The following is an 18,398-nucleotide window of genomic DNA, read 5'->3' on the forward strand; positions in this document are numbered from 1 at the left end:
TTATGGCAGTTGGTTGAAAGACTGGAAGAGACGAGCCGAATTGGAAGAAAGACAAAATTTGAAGGGAAAAAAAGATGAGAAACAGGAAGGTATCTTGAGGCATTTTCTCCATTTCACTGAACGTGTTTAGTTAGATTGGCTCTAAATGTGTATGAAATTTTTTAATTGTATTTTATATTTGATTTCCTAGTTTTTGTAAATAAGTGTCTAGCATCTATTGCTGCCTGAGCAATTATCAAATGATAATTTGCATTTGAATAATTTTTCAGATCTGTTGGATAGCATTGATTTTAAAGGCAGTTCAGATGATGAAGAAGAGAATCGCCTTTGCAATACTGTTCTGATAACAGGGCCGACAGGAGTGGGGAAGACTGCCGCGGTGTATGCGTGTGCTCAGGAGCTTGGATTTAAGGTTAGTAACAGCTACGCCAGGAGGATGTTAATGTAACTGTTGCACTCGAATTAAAGGAAGACCGACCATTCTGCCTTGCTTTCATGTATTCTTCCAGATATTTGAAGTCAATGCCTCTTCTCAGCGCAGTGGTAGACAAATTCTGTCTCAACTGAAGGAAGCTACCCAGTCCCATCAAGTGGACAAGCAAGGTGTAAACTCTCAGAAACCTTGTTTTTTTAATAGTTACAACCTAGGCAAGTCACCAAGTAAGTAAATTCTTTTGCTTAGGTCATAACCTTTGAGAGAAAGTGAAATCTACAAAAAGAATTTTAATAATCAGCATTTTTTTTTTTTTGCGTTTTGTTTTTTAACCTTTTCCTATACACACATGTGCGTGCACCTTTTTTATGTTTTCTTGGATGGTTTTAAAATAAACCTCAAGACCATCATATAATTTTATTTGTATGTACTTCAGTAGGTATCTCTAATTGATAAGGGCCTTTAAAAAGCATAACCAGGGGTGTCTGGGTGGCTCAGTCTGTTAAGCGTCTCACTCTGGATTTCAGCTCAGGTCATGATCTCACACAGTTTGTGGACTCGAGGCCCACATTGGGTTCTGCATTGACAGTGCGGATCCTGCATGAGATTCCCTGACCCTCCTCCGCTCACACACGTGCTTGCTCCCTCTCTCAAAATAAATAAACGTAAAATAAAAAGCATAACCACAGTAATCATTATTAGACCTAATGAAATTAGCTATATATCTTAATTTGATCTAATACATACTCTTATTTTGGTGTTTTGTTGTTTCAAATGGTTTGTGCAAATTTGGATTCAAACAAGGTTTACATCTTACATTTGACTGATGTGTTTTAAATATCTTCCAGTCTCCCTAATAATTCCCTCATCCTTTTCATATCATTTATTTTTTGAAGAACGTGGGTCATTTTTCATAAAATCTCTCACATTTTGGATTTCGCTGATTGTATGTTCATGGCATCAGTTAACATATTCCTCTTCCCTATATTTCTTGTAAACTGGCAGTTAGATCTGCGATATTGATTAGATTAAGGTTCTGTTTCAGGGCTACCATACATGCATAGGCGGGGCTGTGTGCTTCCTATGGCATCAAAGCGGAAGATAACTTTTGTGATATTCACATGGCTCAGTGAGTTCAGTTGTTTTCAGGCTGATCCATCCATTATAAAGTTCCCCATCACTCTTTTATGTAGCCATGAATGATCTTTATCTAGTAGACTGTTTCATTAGGAGTTAAAAAATGGGTGATTTTGTAATTCACTGAGCCTTTCTGAATTTATTAGTTGAAATTGTAAGGAGAATTTCTCTTCATCAGTTGTTTGGACACTTTGACATACAATTTGTACAGGAAAGGCATGGGAAATGTTTCATTCTTTCCTTTTTAAAAATTTATTTTGTTTGTTTTTTTTAGAGACAGCATGAGTGGGGGAGAGGGGTAGAGAGAGAATCCCAAGCAGACTCTGTGCTCAGCGTAGAGCCTGATGTAGGGCTCAATCCCACAACCATGAGATCATGACTTCTGAGCCAAAATCAAGAGTCAGACGCTTGATGGACTGAGCCACCCAGGCACTCCCATTCTTTTCTTTCATTTATCAGTTCTTAAAGTAATGGTGCCCTAGTAATCTCTAAAGTTATCCAATGAGTTTTTGGGTAGTCTAATTTTTTTTTTTTATTTTAGTATTATGAGGAATTCATGGATTTGGATCTATTTAATGTGTTTCAGTCCTTTGTGTTCATTATTCGTTGTGGCTATTACAATTTTCTTTTTGTCACTAGTTTAAACAGCTGTGATTTTGATGTGGGTTGCTGGAGTTTTCTTCGTGTTTCATGTGGTTGGGGTTTGTTGAGCTTCTTGGATGTATGCGTTTATAGTTTTCATCAAATCTGGAAAATTCCAAGCATTGTGTCGTTTTTACTCTTAAAATAGGTTTGACATATAACATTGTATAAATTTAGGGAATACAAGTGTTAATTTGATACATTTCTATATTGTAATATGCTTGCCATTGCATTGATAATTAGCATCTCTATCATGTTACATAATTATCACTTCTTTTTAGTGGTTGGAATAATTCATAGTCTCAGGAAGTTTTGTGATTATAATACAATGTTGCCTGTATTTACCATACTGTGCATTAGATCTCTAGGATTTATTTACTCATTGCAAGTTTGTACCCTTAAACAATATCTATCCTGTCCCCAGTCCCTTTCTCCTGGCAACCACCATTTTACTCTGTTTTTGTGAGTTTGACTTTTTAATTCCATATATAAGTGATGTCACACAGTGCTTGCTTTTCTCTGTCTGACTTACCTCACTTAGCCTCATGTGCTCCAGGTCCATGCATACTGTCATAAATGGCAGGATGTTCTTTCTTAACGGCTGAATAATATTCCATTGTGTATATATACCACATCTTATCCATTCATGCATGGGTACTTAGGTTGTTTCCATAGCACATTCTGTCATGAATCATGCTGCAGTAAATATGGGAGTGTGTATATATCTTTGAGATCCCATTTTTGTTTCCCAGAAGCACAACTATAGCAGATCTATTTTTAGTTTTGGGGAGAAACTTCATGTTGTTTTCAATAGTGGTTGAACCAGTTTACATTCCCCTCAACAGCGCACAAAGCTTTCCTTTTCTCCACATCTTCGCCAGCACATGTTATCTCTTCAAATAATTTTTCTCTTTTCCTCTCCTTTGACAATTTTAATTATGTATATATTAGACCACCTTGAGTTGTCTTCTAGCTTGATTATTGCATGTGCAATTTTTCAGTCTTCCTTTGCTCTGCATGTTTCATCTTGGATAGTTTCTAACTATTCGAGTTCACAGATCTTATTTTCTGCAGTATCTAGTATACTGTCAGTGCCATCCAATGTATTTTTTTATTTCATACATTGTAGTTTTCATTTCTAGAAGCTTGACTTGGGTCCTTTTTATAGTTTCTTGTGTTACCATGCCCAATTTTTCCTGTAAGTTTTTGAACAGAAGAAACACAGTTATGACTATTTTAGTCATAGTGTTCTTGTTTATTAATTAGTGTTCTTGTCTATTAATTCTGTCATCTGTATCATTTCTGAGTTGGGTTCAGTTAATTGATTTTTTTTTTTCATTATGGATTGTATTTTCATGCCTTTTTGGTGCCTGATAATTTTGTGGGTTTTTTTGGTTTTTTTTTTAATTTTTTTTTCAACATTTATTTATTTTTTTGGGGACAGAGAGAGACAGAGCATGAACGGGGGAGGGGCAGAGAGAGAGGGAGACACAGAATCGGAAACAGGCTCCAGGCTCTGAGCCATCAGCCCAGAGCCCGACGCGGGGCTCGAACTCCCGGACTGCGAGATCGTGACCTGGCTGAAGTCGGACGCTCAACCGACTGCGCCACCCAGGCGCCCCGTTGCCTGATAATTTTGATCAGATGTCAGACTTCGTGCAGTTTACCTTGTTGGGTATTGGACATTTCTACATTCCCATAACTACTCTTGAATTTTGTTCTGGAATACACTTAAGTCACCTAGAAACAGTTTGATCATTTCGGGTCTTCTGCTATATTAGCAAGACCATAGCAGCATTTAGTGTAAGACAAATTTTGTCATTGCTTAGGTAGAATCCTTCTGAGTACTCTGTCCACTTCCCCATTAATTCTGAAGTTTGCCGTTCTAATGGGAAGAGGAACTGTTCCCAGCTCTCTGTAAGCCTTAGATTATTTCTTCTAATCTTTCACTGATCACTACTCCATTGAAGGCTTGAGGGAGATGCTCTGCAGATTTCTGGAACACTCCGTGGAGCTCTCTGCTCTTCACTATTCTGCCCTGTGATTGCAATCAGCCTTGGCCTCCCTGGAAGCCTGTTCAGTCTCCTGAACTGAAGGAAACCTCTGGACTGGCTTCCCCCTCTTCACTGTGGCCTATACATTGTCTCAAGGCAGGAACCAGGCAATTCCTGGGGTTCACCTTGTTTGTTTCTTCTCTTAGGTATCACTGTCCTTTTTTGCATTATTTCCAAAGTCTTAAAAAGCATTGTTTCATATATTATGCTTAGTTATTTGCTGTTATTTCAGATAGATTGGTAACTCCAGTATATGTCTTGGCCAAATGCAGAGCCCTTTTTTCTTTTTGTGCTTTTTGACTAGCAGTAACCTGACTTAATTGGCTCGTGTCCTTTACACATAGCCCCAGTAATCTTTGATATTTGTTTTTGCTTTCTGGCTTGTTAAGATGTTCCAGACCTAGAAGGTAGCTACTTCTCCATGGAGCTGTTTTGGTGAAAGATCCTTTAAGAAGATTATATAAATAAGGGCACCTGGTGGCTCAGTCGATTAAGCGTATGACTTCGGCCCGGGTCGTGATCTTGCGGTTTGTGAGTTCAAGCCCTCTATTGGGCTCTGTGCTGACAGGTCAGAGTCTGGAGCCTACTTTGGATTCTGTGTCTCCCTCTTTCTCTGCCCCTCCCCTGCTTACACCCTGTCTGTCTGTCCCTCTCTCAAAAATATGTGTTAAAGAAAAGAATATATCAATAAAATTTAGCCAAGTACCTACTACCTACTAGGTATATTATTTAAATTTGGCATGTATTTTCTTTTTTTTAGTTTTTTTAATTTTTTTAATGTTCATTTTTGAGAGAGAGTACAAGCAGGGGAGGGACAGAGAGAGAGGGAGACACAGAATCCTCCAGACCCCACCCAATGTGGGGCTCAAATTCACGAACTGTGAGATCATGACTTGAGTCGAAGTTGGACACTTAACCTACTGAGCCACCCAGGTGCCCCTTGGCATTTATTCTCTAAAACCAGTCTTCGGACTGATGCCAGTCCATGATCAAACAATCCTTGTACTATGCCAAAATTAGAAAAATAAGGACAAAATAGTGAGTTTTTTATAAATCGCAATCTCTTCAATATAAAGAAATATTTTTTTATTTTAAGATTATGTTCCAGGGCACCTGGGTAGCTCAGTTGGTTGAGCGTCCAACTCTATTTTGGCTCAGGTCCTGGTTTCATGATTCATGAGTTCAAGTCCCATGCTGGGCTCTGGGCTGCTGGTGTGGAGCCTTCTTGGGTTTATGACATAATAGTGATGTCTAGGATAATATCTCAAATTCAAAATTTTCGGTAAGTTTTCAAACATCCGTAATATGCAAAGAATATCATAAGATCTGTGGAGATGGGGTGCAAATAATAATTTGCACATGTGAGGACTGAATCAGAGCACTTGGAGGGGAGAAAAGACATGCTCTGGTGCAAATGCTTGGTGCCATAGGACCTCAGGAGGGTAGAGATCAAACATTTGCTTTTAAACTTTGTATTGATCCTCCATAGTATCCTTAAAAAAACATTCTTTGCTTGTGATATCCACATACTATAGGGAAACTGAAGTTGGATAACAGTGTTCTGTCTGTGCTCAGTATGTACATTATCTCTCTTCCTCCAGCCTCCTCTGAACCCAAGCAGATGTACAGAAAGTGAATGGAGGGATTATGAACATTATTTGCTTCAAGGATGTATGTTTGTTTGGAAAAGAATGTCTTTTCCAAATGCCCAGTTTTACCTTCTCTGATGATAGAATAACTGTAACAATATGCTAATATTTGTACACAGTGTAAGAATGAAAGAAAACTTCTGTATCAATTTTTAACTTGTAGGAGTAGAAATATAGGCTGTGGATAACTCAGTCTTACCATCTGTTTAACTTTTAGAATATTTACCTTTACGTAAATTTGGTTTTGGCAGAAAAATTAAGCTCTCCTAAGAAAGTTATTACATCACCAAGGAAACTTCCTCCGCAGTCACCACAAAGTAGCGTACCAAAACGAACACTTCCGCCTAAAACTTTGGCAAATTACTTTAAAGTTTCTTCTAAGCCAAAAAAAAATGAAGAAATAGTACTTCTGGAAAATAATAAAGGTAAGACATTAAATTGACAAAATATATGTGATATTTTTTAATAATGACCTTCATACATAAAATATTCTATTTCATGAGTTCCTATTGCGATTTATTTTTTTAATGTTCTAATTCTTTTTTATTTTTCTGTAATCTATTTTTCTAAATGTTTATTTTTGAGAGAGGGAGAATGAGTGTGGGTGGGGGAGGGGCAGAGAGAGCGAGAGAGAGAGTGTGTGGGATAGAGGATACAATGCAGGCTCTGGGTCAGGTTTCACAAACCAAACGTGAAATCATGACCTGAATCGAAGTCGGACGCTCAACTGACTGAGCCACCCAGGTGCCCCTATTTTTATTATTTTTAGAGAGAGTGAGACTACAAGCAGTGGCAAGGGGAGGGGGGGAGGTGGGGAGAGAGAGAGAGAGAAAGAGAAAGAATCTTAAGCAGGCTCCAGGCTTAGCGTGGAGCCCGATACGGAGCTCGATCCCACAACCCTGGGATCATGACCTGAGCTGAAATCAAGAGTTGTTCACTCAACTGACTGAGCCACCCAGGTACCTCCTACTGCTATTTATTAAACCTCAGCTACTTTGAAGGTCATACATATAGGAGTTTTGATATTTTGTTTCAGCTTTTTTCTTCCCCCACCCTTGTTTCAGTTTTGATAGGGGGTTTCACTTTGAGCTTAGTTTACAGAAATATCCAGTGTTCTGTTAAAGGTTGATTTGAATCTAAAATATTAATATTTTGTTTATGCAGGAATCAAAAATTCTTGTGAACAGAAACCAATTATTCAGACTAAATCTACAAACACAACTAAGTCAAATGTCAAAGAATTTGGAGCTGAGGAATCCAACAGGAAAAACGCAACATCTCTCATTCTTTTTGAGGAGGTAGGCTTGTGGACATATGTTCATGATATCTTATAATACAAATTTTTGTATGAGGTGCCTGGATGGCTCAGTCAGTTGAGTGTCCGACTCTTGATTTCAGCTCAGGGCATGATCTTGCAGTTCGTGAGCTCGAGCCCTGCTTCAGGCTCTGCTCTGACGTTGCGGAGCCTTCTTAAGATTCTCTCTCCCTCTCTCTGCTCCTCCCCAACTTGTGCATGCATGCGTACTCTCTCACTCTCTCTCTGTCTCTCTCAAAATAAATAAACGTTAAAAAAAAACTTATTCTACAGATTACTGCATGTGTTACTGTGAAGTGTTGTAAAATAGCCAAGAAAGTCAGGAAGACTTGTATCTATTTGAATTTTAAGTGAATGAAACTGCAACCATAGAAGAATTTTTCAGAAAGATGATTAATGCAATTCAGGGTTATTAATTATTGTTCAGTGATTATAGAAATTATTCTGATTCATACTTGTTCAGGTATAGGTGACTGCTTTTTTTGGTTTAATATTTATTTGATAATTTTTTTTACTTACAATGGTGTAAAACATTTTAAGCTTTCAGTGTGGGCTGAATTCACAGTGTTCATAAATTTAATAAATTCATAAACTTTGTCTCTGACAGACTTACAGTGTATCTAGTATGTGTACATGACATATCCAGCACATGTTTTGTTACTCAGTACACTAATATTCTCATAAATGGTTCTTAGGTTGATGTCATTTTTGAGGAAGATGCTGGGTTTTTGAATGCAATCAAAACATTCATGGCAACAACTAAAAGACCTGTAATCCTTACTACAAGTGGTAGGTAACAGTGATTTTACAGCTAATTACTTTTGGTTAAAATATTTGAGAAAGCCCCAAATTTTAGTTAGAAATGTTCCTTTAAAAGTCTGCTAGTAAAGGGGCGCCTGTTGGCTGAGTTGGTTAAGCATCCGACTTTGGCTCAGGTCATGATCTCAGTTTGTGAGTTTGAGCCCTGCATCAGAGATCACAGCCTGGAGTCTGCTTCAGATTCTGTGTCCTCCTTCTCTCTCTCTGTCCCTATCCTGCTTGCACTCTGTCTCTCAAAAAATAAATAAACTTAAAAAAAAAAAAAGTCTACTAGTAGGGGCATCTGGGTGGCTCATTCGGTTAAGTGTCTGACTTCAGCTCAGGTCATGAGCTCACGGTTGTGAGTTCGAGTCCCACTTTGGATTGTCTGCTGTCAGCAGAAAGCCTGCTTCGGATCCTCTGTCCCACCCCCCCCCCCCACCTCTCTGCACCTCCCCTGCTCATGTTCTCAATCTCTCAAAAAAAATAAACAAACATTAAAGAATAAAAAATGAAAGTCTACTAGTAAATTAACTTTTTTTTTCTAAAATTTGGAGGCTCCTAGATCATTTCTTAAATGAAGAATTATTCAAATTTATGATCAGTTCTCAGCTTTGAGTAATTATAAAATTAATATGTTACCTTGCAAATGGCACCAAACATCATTCACTGGTCAGAACTTTTTATGGAACCCAGCCTTTCTGCAGTTCCTTAATATTGAACTTAGCCATTCCTTAACCCCTGAGAACACTTCCATATGGATTATTGCCTATTTTAAAGTAAGTTGTAACCAGCCTGATTGCTCTAAACTTCCTAATAATTAGTGTTTGGTATTCAATTTTAAAACTCATAGTTTTTTTTTCATTATAAACACTGAATTATAACAGTGTTTTCTAATATTTTTCATTGCACATATTCAGTAGCATATCTCTGCTATAAATTTTTAGAGGAAAATAAATGTTAGTTTATGTCAGACTCCACTTATAAATTAATGGGTCATTTGACTGTTAGTGATTGTCCTCTAAAAATATTGATATAAATTGTATTATTCAAAGGTTACATGACAGTTTAATTAAAAGATCAATTATTTTAGGTCAAGATAAAAATTCACTTCTTTAATGATTTATAATTTGCATATTTTTATTACCAATGAGATACAGAATATTTTCATAGAAAAAGTATAACTGGACAAAGTAATTTAATGGTCTTAATGGTTTTTTAAAATGTTTTTTTTTCCTATAGATCCAACATTTAGTTTAATGTTTGATGGCTGCTTTGAAGAAATTAATTTCAGTACTCCTTCACTTGTAAGTTTTGAATTTTGATCATAAATCATATATCACAATTCTGTAAAAGATGGTTTCTTATGATGGTGCCAGTATATCTTCAGTACATTGCTGATTAGGAGGGTGAACATCTCTGCCCTGTTCCTGATGGTAGGGTGAAAGGCATTCTTTACCATTAAGTGTGATATTAGCTGTATATTTTCATAGATGGTCTTTATCGGTTAGCTGTATTTTTATTGTGAATGGTGTTAAATTTTGTCTGGTGGGTTTTTTCCTGTCTTTTGAAACAATCATCTGGTTTATCTTTTTAATTCTATCACTGTGGTGAATGATGTTGTTTGATTTTTGGATGTCAGACCAGTCTTGCATTCTTAGGATAATATGGTCATCCTGCGTTATGTCTTTTATATATTTCTGGATTTGAGACTTTTTCCCTGTACTTTGTGAATATATTGTAGATTCTGTTATGTTTGTGTGAACAAATATTCTCCTGTAATATGTGGCAGCTAAAACTTCTGTTCCGTTCTTTTAGTGTTAGCTGGGCTGCTTTGAGCTAGGCCCACACATGTGAAGTTCAGGTATCAACCAGGGATTTGCATTCTTCTTTTAGCTAGTTTTCTGTTTCCCTACTTTCACTGAACTCCCCTGTCACTTTCCAGCTATGGCCATCATCCCAAACTCTATCCTCTGGTTCAGGCCAGTAATATTGTGAGTTTGTGTCTGAGTTTTAGCCACCATTGCTGCCCCCTGCCCTCAGTCAAAAATCAACATAGAAGAGGTAGGAGAGGATGGGAGTTCATCCAGGGCCATTTTCTTTTGTCCAAGTGTTGATTTCCCTTCAGTTATCTTCTGCTCTGGTTACTCTCTTGTGCCTTCAAGTAGTTTGTTTTTTATATTTATTTGTTACTGATTGTAGAGTTTATAGTTATTACTGAAGGCAAGGTTTGTCTGATAATAGGGTCTTTGTTATTGAAAGAATTCCTAGTTTGTGGGAAGCAAAAGTCCCAGAAGTACGCAGGAGTAATGTATGCACATAAAATAAAGTCAAAAATTTAATAGAGGAAATCTTTTAATTGTCTTGTTAACTTCAAGGTAAAAATGCTAGTGATCTTGTAAAATATGCAAAATGTAAATACAATTTTATTTGTTTCAGCTTTTGAAGGTAAAAAGCTTTCCATAAACAGCGGGAAGAGAAGGGTATATGTTTTGTCATTTTACAAAAAATATTATAGCAATATTGATGAAAACGCTAAATAAAATGAAAATTTTTACTTGGTCCATTTATTCTTAAGAAATTACATGGGTTTTTTGTTTTTTTGATTTTTGTTTTCATTTTGTCTCATAATGTTTCTTGTTAACTTACATGTATACGTTTGTGCATGCATTGATATAATTTTCTAACTCTGGCTTTTAAAAATTATATGAGTATTTTTCAGTATTGTAGTATTCACATTTTTTTTCTTCTATAGTATTCCCATTTATAATTTTAATGGCTGTGAAATATTCCATCAAGTTGTACCATTATTTAAGCTTAAGGGAATTTCTCAAGGTTTAATAACATTGCCTCCAGGGTTCGTGTTGGAAAATTTCCCATAAAAGTTTCCTTACTGTTTTTAGACTGTATACAGTTAATAAAATAAGTATATGTAAAATCTTTTTAATTTAGAAGTATATTCCTTTATATTTTTCTAGATCAGTTTCACTCTCAAGAGCTAAGATATTGTGAATTTTAGTGACATTTGTCCTACTTTTAGATATGTATTACTGATGTATTTCTGTTAACTCTACAATTCACCATGTTTCTTTTTTCTTTCTCTGTTTGTTGCTCAGCTAAATGTTGCCAGCTACCTACAGATGATCTGCTTAGCTGAGAACTTTAGAACTGATGTGAAAGACTTTGTAACATTGTTAACTGCAAATACTTGTGATATTAGAAAAAGTATCCTTTACTTACAGTTCTGGATTAGAAGTGGAGGTGGATTTTTAGAAGAAAGACCATTATCCCTTTGTCGTAAGTTGATCTGTTATAAAAGAAATTTCTATAAGGGGACCCTCTGTTAAACTATATGCTGTACCAAAATATCTGAAAGATTTAAAAAATTGTGAGCATCCAGAGATCATATTAATCTTGAACATAAACATACATATGTCAATTTAGTTGATTAAAATTTTATAAACATGAAATGTGGTTAGAGTAAACCTGCACATGGAACAAATTGTTACTTCTACATTTATAAGCATAGTTTCTTATAAACAAATAGAATTAAATATTATTTAGCAACTGATTTCCTTTTTCCACTTACTAAAAAACATGTTGGTGATTTTCCCCATATATAGGTTATTTTTGTCTGACTGTAAGTTCTCCTTTAGCTTCAATAGTCTATCATTCTTTTCTCATAAGAACTTTATCATTTCAGAAATGTTTTATTTCTTATCAATCTTTAGCCTCTGTTACCAAATTGAAGTCACAGACATTTATTGAGGACTTTCTCTATGCCAGGTCCTGTGTTTACATGAATAAGACATGCTTCCTTCCCTGAAGAAGTTCATAGTTCTGTGGTTTTCATGCTCCATAGTCACAGTTCTGTAGTTACAGATCCTGCTCTGGGAAATACACAAATATTTAAATAAAACCAAGGTGAAGTTCTGTAATATTAATCCCCTGTCAAGTTTTTTGTTTTTCTTCGATTAGTTCCAAATTTTAATGTGTTATTCTTTTTTGAGTTAGCAAACGTATATATTTAATTCAGTGTAAGCTTGGAGCCTTAACTGTTTCTTAGAAGTAAATATGATAAATAAGACACGGAAAAATCTTCTTATAAAAAACAAATTAGTAACTATTGCCGTATGACTGGAAATAAAATGCTATACCAAGAACTTTCAAAGAAAAAAAACTATGTCATTATTTCTTTTCTTGAAGATTTTATATGCATTTTATTTCTGTCTAAAAAAATGCAGCTGTGTACTCATTGGGAATTCAAACAGTACAGAAGTATGTAAAAGAAAAGTAAAAGATCTCCCCTCTTCTTAAGATTAGCCACTGTTAGAGCTTTATCTATGCATGTACAAATATTGCTACCTACTTATTTAGCAGAGTTAACCAATACTGTATGTACTGTTAAGCAATTTGCTGTTTTTACTGGAGAATGTGTTGTTAGTACGTACAGTTTTAGCCCTCTCTTTTTCACAGCTGCATGCTATTCCATAATAGGGAATGGATGTAACATAATTTAATTAACCATCACTCATTAGTGGAAATGGAAGTTACCTTTTGTTGTCATTAAAATGTGCAGTGAATATCCATACACATATCCTTGAGCATATCTGTGAGTACTTCTGTTGGAGAGAATTCTAGAAGTTTGGTTGCTAGGCCAAAGGCTAGAGTACATTTGCATCCTGGTAGGTATTGTCCGGTTGCCCTCTAGAAGATAACTGTACAAATTTATGTTCCCAGGAATAGTTTATGATGGCTTTTTTATGTATACCTCTGAGAAAATTAGGTTGCCAGTTGTTTTAGTTTTGCCAATTTAAAAGGCGAAAAGCGAATGGTATCTTATTCTAATTTGCATTTCCAAGATCACTAGTAAAATTGCACATCTTTTTATGAGTTTATTAGATATTTGTATTTCTTCTGTTACTTGTCTGTTCATAGTCCTTGTGCTTTATTCTTCTGGATTATTTTGTAAGCTGACCACCACCACCATCTTAACCTCTGTATGCTAGAAATAATGTTTGTATCGTACTTTTTGTGAATTAAAAACACATGTGGAGAAGAAGAAAATGGGAATATAGGTCCAAAAGATGACAAGATCTTAGATTTTAAATAATTTTTTGCTGTAATTTATTAAAAATATAGATAGCTAAGATTTTCTTTTATTAATTTTGTAGGAGGAAATAGCAGAAGTGTTCAACTGGTTTGCTCTGAAGATGGCCCTGATTCCAAAAATAAACCTAAAAATACTAAAAGGAGCCCTACAGATCTTCCCAAATGTGACACTGGCTGTGTTGAGACCTTGTTTGGCCTTAAGAACATTTTTTCCCCATCGAAAGACTTATTTTCATTTCTAAAGGTATTTTCAATGTCTAGTGTAAGATACTAAATTTATATTCCTTTTCATCTTCCTAACACTCACTCCTGTGTTTTAAATCTTAAAGTTAGGGAGACCTGGATGGCTCAGTTGGTTGAGCGTCTGACTCTTGATTTCGGCTCAGGTCACGATCCCAGGGTCGTGGGCATGAGCATGGAGCCTGCTTGAGATTCTCTCTCAGGGCGCCTGGGTGGTATCAGTTGGTCAAGCATCTGACTTTGGCTCAGATCGTGATCTCACGGTTCATGGGATCAAGCTCTCTGTCGTCAGCATGGAGCCTGCTTTGGATCCTCTGTCCTTTTCTCTCTGCGCCTCCCGTGCTTGTGTGCGCGCGCGCTCTCTCTAAAAATAAATAGACATTGGGGCGCCTGGGTGGCGCAGTCGGTTAAGCGTCCGACTTCAGCCAGGTCACGATCTCGCGGTCCGTGAGTTCGAGCCCCGTGTCGGGCTCTGGGCTGATGGCTCAGAGCCTGGAGCCTGTTTCCGATTCTGTGTCTCCCTCTCTCTCTGCCCCTCCCCCGTTCATGCTCTGTCTCTCTCTGTCGCAAAAATAAATAAACGTTGAAAAAAAAAATTTAAAAAAAATAAAAATAGACATTAAAACAAACAAACAAACAAAAGACTAAAAAAAAAAAAAAAAAAGGAGGGGACACCAGGGTGACTCAGTCTGTTGAGTGTCTGAGTTTGGCTCAGGTCATGATCTTCAGGCCCCACATTGGGCTCACTGCTGTCAGCCCGCCAATGCAGAGCCTGCTTCAGATCTTCTGTCCCCCTCTCTCTGTCCCTCCCCAACTTGCGTTCTCCCAAAAATAAATATTAAAAAGAATAAATTAAAAAAAATTAAGATTCTCTCTCCCTCTGTCCCTCTCCCCCACTCTCTCTCTAAAAATACATACATATTTTTAAGAAATAAATAAATCTTCAGGTTAACATAAATTTGCCTATAATTTTCATAGATTTCTGATTTTAACACACTATATACCACTTTGACAAATAGTTGATGGGTAATGCTCTAAATGCATATTATCGGATTTAGACTAGAATTTAGAAAGATTTCAGAATAAAAAAAGAAAATTTCAGAAAAGTAGTTTTTATTTTATTTTATTTAAAAAAAAATTTTTTTTCAACGTTTATTTATTTTTGGGACAGAGAGAGACAGAGCATGAACGGGGGAGGGGCAGAGAAAGAGGGAGACACAGAATTGGAAACAGGCTCCAGGCTCTGAGCCATCAGCCCAGAGCCCGACGCGGGGCTCGAACCCACGGACCGCGAGATCGTGACCTGGCTGAAGTCGGACGCTCAACCGACTGCGCCACCCAGGCGCCCCGGAAAAGTAGTTTTTAAACAAATGAGCTAACTATTGAATTGGGGTATAAACTATTAAAAATGTAATTCTTCAAATTTTAATAGTTTAAATGTATTTTTTAGACTCAGAACTATTTTATTATTATTATTTACTTATTTATTTTTAATGTTTATTTTTGAGAGAGAGAGAGAGCACGAGCTAGGGAGGGGCAGAGAGAGGGGGAGACAGAGGATCCAAAGTGGGCTCTATGCTGAGAGCAGAGAGCCCGATGTAGGGCTCAAACTCACGAACCAGTGAGATGATGACCTGAGCCGAAGTCAGACACTTAACCGACCACGGCACCCAGGTGCCCCCAGAACTATTTGACAAATTAAGGGAGTGTAGGTTAATAAAATTATGAGAGGGTAGCAACTCATTACTTTAAGATGGTCATATGGGTAGAAGAATGTTCAGACTACGTTCTAACACTTCTTCATTCAAAATTTTTTTTCAGCACAAGATCAGAACAAAGGAAGAATGGTATCAATTCATCCAGCTTCTTACAGAATTCCGAACACAGAATGTAGATTTCTTATATAGTAATCTTGAGTTCATTCTGCCATTACCTGTTAACATCATTCCAGAAACGGAAAACTTTTGTGGTTCATCAGGAAGTGTGGAGGACACCAGTGCAGCAACAAAAAATATGAAATGTCTTGCTGGGAAACATTCTGAAGGAGAGAAGCCATTGAAAAAGCCACAAAAAAAGAAACAAAAGAAAAAGATGACAATTCTAGATGATAGTGACTTATTTGACTCTGAAGTGGACTTTTCTAATGAATTCCTTAGCCTTTCCCCTGTGTCTTCTTCCTCAAATTCAGTAGAAAGCAAAGCCAGAGATAAAGAAAGCAATCTAGAGACAAAGAAACTAAACAAATGTTTAGAGTCTAACATTGAGTCTGTTCCTTGTCCTCCTAAAACACCAGCAGAAAAAAAATGTTCTGCCCTCGTTTCTCAGTGTCTAAATTCTCTCACTGAGTTCATGGATAACATGTCCTTCTTAGATGCTCTTTTAAATGATGTAAGAGAACAAAAGGAAATTGGTAAAAATGACTTCAGTTGGACAAATGTTAAAAGCGGACTTTGTGATGAGTTTAGTCTCGAGACTACCGATGGATGGACTTCTCTGAGCTCCGGAGAATTAAAGGCAGCTGTAGAAGCTCTCAGCTTTACTAAATGTTCATCTACTATTTCAAAAGCATTGGAAACCTCCTTGAATTCTTGCAAGAAATCAGGAAGAGATCCAACAAAAGAGCTTACTTTTTATGTTTCACAAAAACGCAGCAATGTATATTTCAGTCAGTCAGCGGCTAATTTAGAGTAAGTCTTGCCTCCTTTTACTTTTTATTTTTCAATAATAAATGATAAAGGGGAAATTATTAGTTTCTTTTTACTAATTTTGAAATGCTTGGCTTTATTGATCATGGTAAACTCTTAATAATGTAGCTCTTTTTTTTTTTTTTTTTAATTTTTTTTAATGTTTCTATTTATTTTTGAGACAGAGACAGAGCATGAGCAGGGGAGGGGCAGAGAGAGAGGGAGACACAGAATCTGAAGCGGGCTCCAGGCTCCGAGCCGTCAGCACAGAGCCCGACGCGGGGCTCGAACCCACAAACCATGAGATCATGACCCGAGCCGAAGTCGGATGCTCAACCGACTGAGCCACCCAGGCGCCCCAATAATGTATCTTCTAATAAGACAGGGAGACCATCCTGATTGCTGGGAAGAAAAATGAGAGATTAGGAGACTCTTGAATGACAGGGAGTGGGGTTTTGATTTGCTGTGATGGATAGCAGGTAGCCATTAAAGGTGTTTTTCACTTGTGAGTGATTGATGTGTTGAAAATGATACAGTAAGTTAACCCGGAATCTAGTTAATCTAGTCTAGACCAGAAGCAAGGAGAAGTGGAGACCAGAAGCTGGTTGTGTTTGGGATTGTTGCATTTTTATTAGACCTTAAAAGTAAAAAGTAATGCATTCCTTTTCATTTACAGCAGTGCCTGGAAGAGGATAGCAGTCATTAAAAGTGTATTTTCTAGCCGATCCCTTCTAAACCTGGGTAATAGACAAGCTAGTATAATTGAGTACTTGCCAACTCTTCGAAACATTTGTAAGACGGAGAAGCTAAAAGAACAAGGAAAAAGTAAAAGAAGGTAAAGAAAGGCTCTATACAAGTAACATTGTAGACAGCTATTTCAAGATTAATAAATATCCTCAGCTGATGGTTAAATTGAATTGTTCCTTGTAATTTTGACAGGTTCCTGCACTATCTGGAAGGGATTCATCTTAACATTTCGAAAGAGACTGTGAACACTTTGGCAGCTGGCTTCCCTTAATGTTCACATTAACAATGCCTTGTACAGATTATTATGTGGTCCTCAAGATACATTTTTATATTGATTCATGGAAGAATTTATTTCTGAATGTACATTTAAAACAGGCTGTTTGTATATTTTTTATTAGTGTGCAGATATTTAAAATGAAAAAATTTGAGTTACAAATTGTATTTATGATTGTGGTGGTATTTTTTTCTGAAATATTTTATATTATCTGATTTAGCTTTGTTATAGTATTTTTGTATGTGAGTGAGCTGTTTCTAGAAGGGACAGTTCACTAAGATATTTCTAAAAATGTTTCAGTGTTAAATTAATCCATAATTTTTCTCCTTCCTGTTACCTTTAATCCACCTCTCCCCAACCCAACCTTCAGTACTCTGTCAAGTTGTATATATGAATCATCTAGGTGGTGATCTTTAAAAAATAAATTTATGCAATACAAAATTATGTAACATGCAAAAAACTTCCTAGGGAAGAAATTATGCGTCAGTTTTCAAAAAGTAACATCTTCCCGATAAATTTATTTTTAGTGTATTCCTCTGGCATATTTTACCATTGGATCAGAATGTTGACAAAGTGAAAACAAGATTATGAATTGTCATTTTCATAAATCTTTTTTAGCAACCATACATATGTGATATCTTGTATATTTTGCCAACTCAAATCATTTGCCTTGTACATTTTTCTTGTATTTTTATATCAGTGATGTTTTATTTCATAAAGATATTAATGACGTTAATATATCTATTTTGAACAAAGTGCTACTCATCAAAATTGTAACAAGGGAGGATTCTACTATACAGGCTTTCTACATCATAGCCATCTCCATTTAAGGTTATGCTTTTGGAGAAAGTGTATATTTTTAATTACAAGATTGTAAAATCCCACATTTCACTTAAAATTATTTTTGCGATCATATAATCAGGTATATCTGAAAATAGTGTCCTATTTCCAATGTTTATATTATGTACTAGCCTAGAATTCAGTTACATTATCTGAATTATGTTTTTACCCCAAAAGGTAAGGATCCTAATTTTGTACAGATGGAAAATATTGTTGTATACCTGTTTACAAATGTGTATGAAGATATGTTTTTACCTCATTTGTTCAATTTACTTTTTCTTGTTATTGATAGTATATGGATTTAATTAAAGGCTGAAGCTAAGAGGCTTTATGCAATGTTTAAATAGGTGTTCAGGTGTAATCCTCTGGGTAAATATGGGTATTTTATAGGTTTGGATATAGGCTATGTCTTACAGGTTTCGTGCTTGTACAAGAGAGAATAGATCTGAAGTTTTGTGGGTTTTTAAGTATAT

General features: G+C 36.2%; 1 protein-coding gene across 1 annotated transcript in view; it reads left to right on the plus strand.

Moving 5' to 3' along the window:
- ATAD5 (ATPase family AAA domain containing 5) overlaps positions 1-18,398 on the plus strand; it is a 47,151-nt gene extending 28,753 nt beyond the window's left edge. The window contains exons 12-23 of the mRNA XM_047080828.1: positions 10-89; positions 270-412; positions 510-660; positions 6,167-6,340; positions 7,080-7,213; positions 7,926-8,019; positions 9,271-9,335; positions 11,145-11,325; positions 13,203-13,384; positions 15,202-16,067; positions 16,741-16,899; positions 17,004-18,398. Of these exons, the coding sequence (XP_046936784.1) occupies positions 10-89; positions 270-412; positions 510-660; positions 6,167-6,340; positions 7,080-7,213; positions 7,926-8,019; positions 9,271-9,335; positions 11,145-11,325; positions 13,203-13,384; positions 15,202-16,067; positions 16,741-16,899; positions 17,004-17,082 (2,308 nt within the window). The 3' untranslated portion in view covers positions 17,083-18,398. The remainder of the gene's footprint in view (positions 1-9; positions 90-269; positions 413-509; positions 661-6,166; positions 6,341-7,079; positions 7,214-7,925; positions 8,020-9,270; positions 9,336-11,144; positions 11,326-13,202; positions 13,385-15,201; positions 16,068-16,740; positions 16,900-17,003) is intronic.

The sequence above is a fragment of the Lynx rufus genome, unplaced genomic scaffold, assembly GCF_022079265.1.
Source record: "Lynx rufus isolate CCGP_SWC_20201006 ecotype Redwood Valley unplaced genomic scaffold, mLynRuf1.p SCAF_18, whole genome shotgun sequence".
Classification (NCBI taxonomy): Eukaryota; Metazoa; Chordata; class Mammalia; order Carnivora; family Felidae; genus Lynx; species Lynx rufus.